At 42.3% G+C, this 12,195-nt stretch overlaps 1 protein-coding gene across 1 annotated transcript in view; it reads right to left on the bottom strand.

Moving 5' to 3' along the window:
- Positions 1-12,195, bottom strand: part of LOC140226530 (uncharacterized) — a 123,451-nt gene that overhangs the window by 31,991 nt on the left and 79,265 nt on the right. Inside the window, exons 4-7 of the mRNA XM_072306980.1 lie at positions 8,304-8,372; positions 4,509-4,684; positions 3,760-3,922; positions 1,525-2,881 (exon numbers count right to left, since the gene is read on the bottom strand). Coding sequence (XP_072163081.1) covers positions 1,525-2,881; positions 3,760-3,922; positions 4,509-4,684; positions 8,304-8,372 — 1,765 coding nt within the window. The remainder of the gene's footprint in view (positions 1-1,524; positions 2,882-3,759; positions 3,923-4,508; positions 4,685-8,303; positions 8,373-12,195) is intronic.

Here is a 12,195-nt window from a genome sequence, read left to right as displayed (position 1 = left end):
ATGTCAGAATCTACCCCAAAAAGATGAGGTCAGTTTTGCACAAATTTGCATGGGTTCAGGCAAACTCTTGTGTTCTTCAAGAACTAGAGAAGCACTCTGAGAGCGTAGACCTCTGCCAAGCAAGCAGCCCATTTCCACCTGCACTGATCTTGTTCTTCCACAGAGATCAGTGATTTCCACCCATACGTACTGCATTGTGTGCTGAAAGCCGCCCAATTTCCCAATATAGAAGCCTTTGTTACGTCATAAACCCTCGGCTGCACCACATGCCTCACCCTAGCAGAAACTAGAGCACGCACTTTAGTGCGCACATGCAAACCTCAAATACGCGCAGCCTGAACTCCCAAGTTCATTGACCCTACCTGCCGAAATATCAAAAATCCTTCATAAATTCCCCAAAAATTCTCGGATCACTACCAAAAGTTAATCGTTTGTTACTTGTGTCATTCTAAACCTTTCCTGCAAGTTTCATCTCAATCCGTTAACTACTTTTTGAGTTATTTTGCACACGGACAAACGAACGAACAAACTAACTAACAAACAAACCAACAGTAACGAAAACATAACCTCCCCCTTGGCGGAGGTAATAAAGAGTAGAGTAGGTTGACAGAGGAGCTATATATATCAATCCTGACTCCCCCCCCCCCCCCCAAAAAAAAAAAAAACAAAAAAACAAATAAACAAACACTGAAACACACTGCATCTTACATGTTCACATAAACATGCAAGCACACACCTAAAGGGGTTCTGATGAGTGGCTTAGTGACTACAAAGAGGGCAGAGTAATCAAAGTAATTCATGGGCTAAAGGGTTACGACTGGTCTTTGGAACAACAGGCTGGATGTCATCTTTGGTTTCAAACATCCAAGCAAACTACATGTATTATTGTATTGCTATCTATGTTCATATGGTTTGTTATTATATACATACCTGCAAGCTTTTATATTTGGGGGATTTTACATGTCACAACTCACTCACAACTCCCAAATCTAATGTGTCAACCCCTTTTCTTATTTTCAAAACCCTCAGTCATACTAGCATATTTCAAGACATACACACTAGGGACTTTCTCATGACATCTGCTGTCAGCAAATAATCTCAAATTGGAAAGAGCGGAACAACCAGTGACTTCCACACATGTAGATGCAATTGTGCCATAGACATAGACATCCATATACTATATTGCATGCATATCACTTACATTTTGACATTAGTGCTTAGAGCATACATTGATCTAAATTAACACAGAGAGCTGTAAACATTACTGGATAAGTACATAAATCTAAATCATTGTAACATAGAGAACAATGTCTCATGACAGGTCGGTCAACAAACACATTAATCAAAATGATTATAAAATGGAGAATGGATATATGTGTAGCTATTTGTTTTACTGTAACTCATAATATGAACAGAGACTATTCCATCTCACATATAGAACAAGTGCACTTTTGTATACCCTGCAAACCAAAAAGACATTACAGGTATATTAATGGGCACAGATGGTCTATATCCCATACGTACCCTCTGAGTCGAAGCTCTTGTTGAGTCTGATGCCTGCCTTGGCCAGCTGCTCGTGCTGGTCAAGTGCTTCCAGGCTGTAGCTCCTGTTCTCCTGCTCCCCGTTGATGCGGCTGATGGGCGACCCCGTGTGGAGGTTTCGGTGCAGCTTGATCTCAATGTCCTGGGTGCCGCTCAACCTGTCCATCTCCCTCAGCACGTGTCTCTGCTCCTCCTCCTTCTCCCGTTGCGCGATAAACTCCAAGTTGGCGTAGATGGGGTCGCCTGGCAGAATCTCGTCCGTCTCTGTCGAGAGCTGAGGCGGGAGGTTGTTGTTCGGTGCATGCATCGCCATGACGGCGGGCGAGTGCCGGTGCGACATGGCCTGCTCCTCCTGCGACGGTGGGCCGACGTGGACGTAGGTCGGTCCGTTGAGGTCCTCGGACGACTGGGACCGCTGCGAGTCGGAGGTGACCGGCCGGTTGGACGAGTCCGAGTGGTGGGAGGAGATGGAGGTTTGGGAGTTCTGCGACAGCTGGCTGTCTGAATGTTTATGCACAATGTGGTCACCACGCTGGTCGCCATAACCTCCCGGGCCATAGCCGGGCACTAGGTGGCGCTCCTTGGTGCCGGGATACTGCGAAGAGGAGTCCAGACTAGATGATGAGTCGGGCGTGGCGGTGCGGTTGAAGTTGGAGCCAGGCGGGGAAAAAGAGGAGTCCATGGGGCTAACCAGGCGGGGACTGTCCATGTCCCGACCGTGGTAGTTGTGGCCGAACCCAGGCAGGTTGGGTGGCTGCGTTTGGATCTGAGGGGGCAGTTGAGATCGTGGCTGGCCAAAGAAGTGCAGACGCTCCCCAGATTGCGAATGGGGGAGGTTTGCGTTTGGACTCTGCGGTCCGGAAATAGTTCTCTGCATCGCCGCGGTAACGCCCATCTTGGGCATCTGCTTCTTCTTCTTGCTGCGGGGCGAGGGCGCCGTCCTATGCCGCTCCTCGCCCTGGCTGGCCGTGGAGATCTGACTGTCGGAGCGTTCGTGGTGATGTTGGACGCTGCACTGCATCTCCAGGGACCGCCGCCTCTGTGGGGCATAGCCCTCCGTGGACTGGTGTGACGACTGCGACGCCCGGCTGTCCGGGCGGTGGCGCTCTTGCGAGTGGTCCGAACCCTGCGAGAGGTTCCCACCTGACCCGTCCTTCTGCATCATCTCATGGATGGCGTGCCCCGCCGACCGTCCGATGGAGCTCGCGTCATAGCGCTCCCGCCCGTGGGACTGGTAGCGGCCAAAGTTGGCCGGGTGCCCCTGCAAGTCGCCGCGCACTTTTGAGATGTCCATGGGCTCGCTGTCAGACCGCATCCTGCCTTGGTGAGCATACGGTACCTGCAGGAGAGGAAAGAAAAATGCAATGGCCCAATCACATTGGACGCAATATTTGCAGTACTCTTGCTAATGGGCAAAAACGGTTGGAGAGTGGTCTTGCTTGACTAGAGATACTAACAAGATACTCGTCATGGTAGCCTGGTGAGGCCTGTCTTCACTGTCTCCCTCGCTTGGCTTTCACGCTCCACTAACTCTCATCAACACTGTCTGTGTAATGTGTACACTTGGCAATCCTAAATTGCAAAGCCACATGTTGTACCCCACCACTAATAACAACCTAAGTACATGTACACATACACGCACATTAATACATAACATTCTAAAGGACCGACAACCACGCACAAAATAACCAGAGCATAATGGATGTTATCCTTGTTTCCTAACGTTGCATGATCTCATTCCTCCCTTGTACGTATGGTTGGGCGCACACACACAGGGACTGGATATTTGATTTTGTGTGTGTGGGTGTTTTAAGGAAGCAGACTGCTTTCGCTAACCCACACATCACCACTGATTCAATATGCCATTGACATTCTACATAACCTGTTGTCCATTGGTACTGTCAGGGTTAATTTAGCGGGTGCTGTTCGTTATTCCGAAGGTTCGATATTCCTAAGGTTCGTTATTCTGAAGGTTCGTTAATCCGAAACACGCAAATTCCCTATACCTAGAGGTTCGTTAATCCGAAAATGAAAAAGGGTTCGTTAATCCGAACATTTGTGGCGTTATTCCAAAGGTTCGTTATTCCGAAGATTTGTTCATCCAAAAATGAAATTCGGAAAAACGAACCTTCGGAATAAGGAATCTTCGGACTGAAGAGCCTTCGGAATAACGAACCTTCGGAATAACGAGCTGTAACCAATGCAGCATGGCCATACCTGTGGCAGTGGCTGCTGCATGCCGGGCGGTAGGGGCATCCCCGACACATCATGGATGTATCTCTGCTGGTGCTGCGACCTTTGACCCCGCGGTGACCCGTGCATGACCCCCTGGTGGTGGTAGCCCATACTGTGGGCAGTGGCAAGTTCATTGAAGCGAGATCTGAAGTACAGAGTCAAAAGGGAATTGTGTTGAGGACAGGTTGATTTTGCTACAACATGCATATTTCCTACAGACACTTGCCCGAGTATACTCGGGACTCGTCCTCAACGGGTTAAGGTAGAAGACAGGGACAGCAGTACACTGCGATATTACAAATCACTCTAACCATACATATACACACACCCGAAACACGAGTGAAACGTCCTACACCCCACCAACGATTTTCTTTGCGAGACAAATGATTATTTGTACCCATATCGTCACAGATCTCACCGCGATGGTCAACATCTTTACAAGTATTGCACGGGAACAGTACAATCAGGCCAAACGGTGAACTCAAAGTTGGGAAAGATTCAGTTCAGATCTAGTTGAGAAGGATACCTACACATTAAAAATATATTCTAGAATGTGGCAAGGTGGGTGCAAGATACATCATTCTCAAATGATATATTTCATCGTTCTCAAGTGAAATATTTCTGGACTTTCTAGGATTGATCCCAAAATTGTTTCCTGAGATCAGTCGAATTAAACTTAGGATTGATTTTTTAGCATAATAGTGAAACAGCCCCACGGTATTTTGCCTTACCTCTCCACCTGTTCCGACGCCCGGCGTTGCCTCACCGGCTGCGGCACCACGTCGGCCTGCCCATCGCCCTCCTTCCGCTCGTTGTCGTGCTGTTGCCGGTGGTGATGATGATGGTGGTGGTGGTGGTGATGACGAGGGTGTCGATTGTCCTCGCGATGACGGTGGCGATGTCGCTGCTGCTGGACAACAACAGACATCACTGATTTGATTGGTATTCATGGGGCACACAAAATTAAAAATTCTGAAAAATTAGCATCCATTATAACTAGTACACTTTATTCATGAGATGTTAAACTTTATGCCAGTCACTATTCATACATTTTCTGTTAACATTTAAGGGGTATGCACAATTGATACTTAAGTAGAGTGTACAAGGAAGAAATAAGGTTATTTATGGGGATACAAAATAACTGTGCCCTACGAAATGACTACAGAGTTGTCTACTGCTTGTATATTCATACAGAAATAGCATCTAAGAATAAGATTATGTATTCAAAGCAAAGACCCTTTAGTTTTATAAAATTGTTTTGCAACAGTAGCTCAATATCAATTTTTACAGCAATTTCACACAAACTATACTGTAGTTGTATCTCTACAAAAGCAAGGCAAAAACATTGTAATGAAATCATCACTGAACTTTCATTTGTTGATATTCAAAGGAAATAACAATCTTGATTGTACATGACAGCTTCAACTGTTTTCCTACCACAGTTTGTTCGCTTGCTTACAGCCGTATGTAATTTGAACAACAGAACATGGCCTATACAATTCGTGTCTCATGTTATTTCAGACGGGTACCCTATCTTGCTTCTGGCTGAAATGCAGCGCTCTGCACTGAACACTGGGATCAACACTCAAAGCAGCCAATGCTTTCCAATAAGAAACATGGCACCACTCTACCGTCTCCAACTGCGAAAATACAATGTACACATAAGCTCGCGGCACAATCTCATGGACCATTAAGCCCCTCTCAGTCAAAGAAGCAGGCTGGGTGCCTTGCTATCAAAGTAGATGGCCCAGCTGTCATTTCCATTGGCTAGGAAGGGGGTGGGGGGGGGGGAGACGGGGACAATACTGTCTAGACATTCTGAGTGTGTAGCTCTTTACTTTCACACATTTCCATGTCATTAATTAAGTCTCTCACTACGGTCAGGAATTTGTTTGTGTGCATTATCAAGGAGAGATTGGGTTGGCGGGCCTGACAGGATTACAGTTCAGTTTCAAGTAGTTAATTTCCAGCAATGGCTTAATCATTTGTAACACAGAGCAGAACAAAAAACAGTAAAACACATAGAAGATTTATGCCTGTCATTTTTATTTCATTTTTCCAACGAAACAAATTTATCTCAATCAGATCGTTTTTAATGGATTTTTTGTATTAAAGGGAGTTTATGACGGCAGAAAACTTGTCTACATCTTTATTACTACATCATTAATATCATTATTATAAGAAGTAATTAGTAGCATGTTCATTATTATCAATATGATTCCTATCATTATTGAATATAGACACTGAATACGCTCTGTAAATGTACACATCAAAGAAACCCCAATGTCCTGATAAAATATAGTTGAAACATGACCTGCCTTCAGCTAAAGTCATAGTGTAGACTACATTTTATAGAGAAATGGTGTGACTTTATCTTGGTTGCACCTTGGAAGCCTATAAATTGATTTTTTTTTTTTTTGCCTGAACTTTCTTTCCAATGAATACTACATTTGAAACACTGATAAAACTTTGAGCTTCAAGTCTAAGGTTTCCCTCCTCATCTGAGGGTCATTCTCCTGACGATTCCATCGTGATTCATCGAGAGCATCCGTTCCAAAAAGCTCGCCCTCTGGCACCAAGTGAAATTCAAACAACGCTTTTTGCCCAGAGGCAGGTGAAAAGAGCGAGCAGATGCTCGCGATTCACGTTTTCCACTTCGTGGGTTTCAGTCGAGATCCATTTGTTCTGAATGGCAGGTGATGAAACCCATCAGCGATCAGCAAATTTTCTGCGTCGGGTATCAAACTGACTTCAACATGTATACCAAAAGGTAATGGGTATTCAATTATTAAATTCAACATGAAGCAAGCAGTTCATTATGTTCGTAACAAGATTTGTTTGTTTATTGTTTTCTTTCTTTCTTTTTTCACCAAGACTCACTGCTTCCTGTTCTGAATGGTTAGTGAACAGTGGGTAACAAAGGTCAAAAGTTTTCACTCTTGAAGTGAGTTCAACTGATGTTAAAAAAAACAGGAAAAGTATAATAGTCAGGAAAGGTTTTTGATTGAGATCCACTGATTTTGTCCTGAATGGTTACTGACAAAATCCATCAGTGATACACAAAATTTCTGTGTTTGATATCAAACTGTGAGTGCAGAAGGTATGAAATCTACAGTGTACAGGTTAAAGGGATGGTACAGTATTGGTGGAGATGAGAATTAGGCTTTTAACTTTTTGCAAGATACCAAGAAAACGCTTATGATATAGTACAGAGCATACCATTTTAAGAGGAATTCAAAGTTTATTTGATGAAAATCGGGTTTGGAATGACTGAAACATCCAAAAACAAAGTAAAACAAAACGATCGTAATAAAGTGTGGGTCCCACACTTTACTATAATCGCTCTTTTTTGGATATCTCAGCCATTTCAAAACCAATTTTCATCAAATAAACGTTGAATTGCTCATAGAATTACATGCTCTTTCATATTTCATAAGAGGTTTCTCATTATCTCACCAAAAAAATTTTAGAAACCTGAAATTAGGTCTCAACCAAAACTATATGATCCCTTTAAAGTCAGTCTGAAAGGTCCATTCAAAGTGAAATGTCATGTCTTTTACTGTAGTTCTGACAGGAACAATGTAGATGATGAATCTGTATAATGACTTGCAAGTTGTCCTGTTTGATATCAAAATGTGAGTTTGAACACATTTTGAGTCAACAGATAGTCATTCTGACAGTATGGCTTTATTTCTCTGTTGTTGTTTTTTTTTCTGATAATGGTGATTCATCTTCTCCTGTTCTGATGATATGTCAAGATTTGTACAATATCAAGATTCACTCCCTGTTGTTCTGTATGGTAGCTGAAGAAATTCACTGGGGGAGTATGTGCCCCTAGGGGTATGCTCATCAGGGAATAATTTTCCTGGTATCGCATCACAATTTGCTATGCATTTTTACACTATTGCTACACAAGCTAACTTTTGTGTTGCAGTTTTCTTCCATACAAGTGTACAGGATACCATTCGAAATATTGTTCATCAGCTGAAATTGCTAATCAAATTTGAGTCGGAAAATTATTCCCTGCTCATCAGTAACACAGGGCTGCACACTATAAACCCATTTTGTCTACAGTAGTCTGACCTTTCTGTCGGGCCAGTAGGTAACCAGTTCTTCCAATTTTTACTGATCCATTCCTCAAAAAGTTACTGGTCCAATAGTAATTTTTCCTGGTAAGGGACTGTAGGACCAGTGCAAGTGTGCAGTGTTGGGTAACATTAGACTCCCGTTGAGATTCTTTGACTGTACTCCATGTAATATATCATAGAGATCAGTGATACAGCTGGATACACAAATATGTTACGGGGATTCTGAAATAGATCCGTGTAGGACTAGCCTTCCAACTCTATGGTATCCCCACACTACCGGATCATTAACCCGTTGAGGACGAGTCCTGAGTATACTCCGGCAGGTGTCTATGGGAAATGTGTGTTGTTGCAAAATCAGCCCGTCCTCAACGGGTTAAAATTTTGGTACGAAAGGGGCAGGAGATCACACTGACAACAGTGATGTAGCGATGTACTCACCGAGTGCTGCTGTTTGTGTTTGTGGGGCTCCACCTCGTCCTGTCTCGCCTCCGTGTTCAGCTTCAGCGTCTGTGGGCGAAGAAAAAGAGAAGGGAGATGGAGACTAGAAATGTCGCTACGGCGACTGATGCCTCCGCCATAATGCATGATTCTCCCAATAGGTGTATAGTACAATGTCTTGACAATGTGTGATGACAGTTTCACATAACTGGCAAAATATCGAAATAACAGGTTTGTCAGAAATATTTTGAATTTTCACTTTCCACGAACTGGGTTTGCTATAATTGTCTATTAAAGAGTGCAGGTACACATAATTGGGGAATTGAAAATTTTTACTTGACTTCTGACCGACCTTATTATAAGTTTATGCATTGAGTATAATTTTCAAGGTATGAAGAAAGTGTAATTACAGTACAAAATATATTTTTTTTTTCATTTAAACCTGACCTTTGACCCTTAACCTTTGACCTTTGACCTTCTGGCTGGAAATTTCCAAGAGAATCTCCATCAAGTAATACATGTACATATATTAAACACTTTTAAAACTAATAATGCAATCATTGCATATACTAGTATACATGTATGAGGGAAATACAGTAGTAACAGTTTGAGGAGTTGACCTTGACCTTTGAACCCCTGACTATTGACCCATGACCCCTAAATTCCCTAGATAATCCCTGCCAGTCAGTACATGCATATGTACCATGCTCCATGAAGATACATTGAACCATTTGCGAGAAAAGTGATATTGCAACATTTTCACCTAACCTTTGACCTTTTGACCTTTGACCTTATGACATGAAACTCTCTCTGGAGAATCCTTACGCAGTAGTACATGTCTACACTAAGTTTCAAGAAAATAACTGCGGGCATTGCATAGATATGGGGGAAATAGCAACATTTTTAGCATTTGACCTTGACCTTTTGACCTTTGACCTCTCGTCAATGTCACTAGAATCTACTCAACTAATTGTCCCATCATACATCATCCTTGGACCAAGTTTGGTGAAAGCTGCTTCATCCAGTTTTGAGTTATCACATAAACAGATAAATTTTAGGATTTGACCTTGATCTTTGACCTTTGACCTCTGTCCGATTTCACTGAAAAACTAATCAAGTAATTGTCCCATCATACATCATCCTCCAACAAAGTTTGGTGAAATTTACTCCATACAGTCTTGAGTTATCGCGTAAACGGATACAATTTCATGATTTGACCTTGACCTTTGACCTTTGACCTTTAGCCGATTTCACCCAAAATCTTATCAAATCGTTGCCCCATCATACTTCATACTTGGACCAAGTTTGGTAAAATTCCAGTAAATATTACTCAAGTTATCGCGTAAACGAAAGCGGACGGACGTACGGACGTACGTACGGACGTACGTACGGACGGACGGACAACCCGAAAACATAATGCCTCCGGCACCACTTCGTGGCGGAGGCATAAAAAAGTGATGCAAAGTGACGAGGCTCTCAATTCACACATCGTTGCCACGGCAACAGGGATGCACTTAATGGCACAGGTGGTAGAGTGTTTTGGTTCAGACTCCAAGAAGACGATCCCTTGATTCAAACCCTAGACATGTTGGCTTTCTGATGCCAACTTGAGTGAAGCAGTGTTTCCCTGCACAAATTGTATACAGAACTCAGTCATGACATTTTGCTTGCTTTTTATCTCATGTGAAGATGTGCCTTGTTCAAAACTCCCTGTGAAATTGTACGCAGAACCCAGCCATAACACTTTGCTTTAATCATGTATAGAAGTCTCTTGTATACGCCTAGACGTTAGACAGGCACAATCCAACATACACTTAAGCTGCATTATACAATTTGTAACTGTGCATATTTATGAACTGATGGCTATCGATTCATTAATTTATCAAAATTATTCATTTAAGTATATTGAGTACCTGTCCATTCTAATCCATCTTATTAAGCAGTCATGCTATACTATGCTTGAGTTGAGGTCTAGTCCATACAGTCTCGGTGATTACAGTTTCATTGTTTTTCATTTATTGAAAAAAAAAATACAGATTGTATGCTCCTTGTATACAGCACCTTTAAAGGGACTGCACAGTATTGGTTGAGGTGGGGATTCATGTTTTAAACATTCCTAAGCGAGATGGTGAGAAAACCTCTTGTGAAATATGAAAGAGCATGTAATTTTAAGAAGGATTCAACATTTATTTGATGAAAATTGTTTTTCAAATGGTTGACATATCAACAACAAAAAAGTGATAATAACAAAAAGGCGACAGGCCACGCCTTTTATTAGGATCTCTTTGTTTCACCTTGTTTTTGGATATCTCAGTAATTTCAAAACTGATTTTCATCAAATAAACTTTTGATACCCCTTAAAATTGCATACTCTTTGACATCTCATAGAGTGGTTTCTGAATATCTCGCAAAACATTAAAAGTTAAATCCTCACCTTGACCAGAACTGTACACACCCTTTAAAATCATGAGAAAATATGAAACTGTGCATATCAGTATGTGTATCAAATGTTCACACCCTGCCAGCTCTGATGGGTATTTGGCATTTGAGGACCTTGCTTCTATTGAACTGTGAGGTATATTGGTATGAGTTTAATAGTGCACACACATTATAGGAGAGGGAGAGGGGGTGGTGAATTGTGTGTTGTATCAGCCGTCACTTAGTTTCATGCACGGAGGAGTATGGAATGAAGTAGCCTCATTCAAGGCACTTGTAATGTGCTGTTGTTATGTAGGATTGACAATCGCGAGGGAAGGTAGCCAAAGCTGACTTTACATGAGAGCCTTTTGAGATTAGTGAATGTCACTATTATCCATGAGGTGGTAGAAAGCCTCACCCATGCATTACCTGATAACTCCTACAGAATGATATTCAGTTAGTCACTTCAACCAAGAGAATTGCCAGAACAGCTGATCAGCACAAAATGTACTGAACAGTACTTGCATACATTTACTAAAGCTTCTTTAAATAGAGCTCTGCTAAAGTGTACATGAAATACTGGTTGACCATTTCTGTTATGCATTAATACAATTTATGGATATTTCTTTTCCTAAGAAGCCTAGTAACAAAGGATTTTGTTCACATAGCCTGCTCCCTTCCTTTAAGTTTCATAGGCAGGAATTCACTTGGTTGTTGCTAGGTAGAGCAAGCCTCTGGCAAGCTGTGTGGTTGTTTTAAAGGGCAACTTTTGTGGACAAAGCATGCATAAAATCGGAATACATTAGAGAACCGGTCTGTTGTCTGAGATCTACCAAACGCCGGTCACAAAATTCAGCAATTCAATGGCACCAAGTTATATTGTGACAAATTCAGATGGGTCTCCAAAGGTCAATTCATCTTGATAGGGCCTGATTCTAGCGGGTGGCCTGACTCCCACTGACCCCAGCGGGAGTCACAACCCTCTGCTTACCTGGCTTCCTAAATTAATACAGGGAGAGGGCCTGAGACAAAGGCTAGCTACACAAAGTAGTATCGATCGACTGCCCTGCACCACGGCAGCACTCAGTTCATGAAATTTACTTTGCAAGGCCCTGCTGTTTAATGTCACAACATCAAAAGTAAAAAGAAAATGAAATCTATCGCCGGAAATAAGAGCAGTCTCACCTGATTTAAAGGGACAGTTTCTTCCCATCTGCATCAAAGGGGCAGTTCACCTCACATAAGATTACAATTTACATGGATTTAGCAAACGAAAAAAAAAAAAAAAGATTTGATAGCGAAACACTTTGTGAAAAGTCTGAGAATAATTGGAACAGTATCTATCCGTTCGAAAATTTTCAGTTTCTTAATATTTACTGTTACAGCTCATACAACTCTAGATGTAATTTTCTTACAGTGTGTGTATAACAGGTCCAGACTTTCCTGGATTACTGGAGCATTATACTGGCAGAGC

The sequence above is a fragment of the Diadema setosum genome, chromosome 3 (assembly GCF_964275005.1).
Source record: "Diadema setosum chromosome 3, eeDiaSeto1, whole genome shotgun sequence".
Lineage (NCBI taxonomy): Eukaryota > Metazoa > Echinodermata > Echinoidea > Diadematoida > Diadematidae > Diadema > Diadema setosum.
This window is presented reverse-complemented; position numbering and strand designations above follow the sequence as displayed.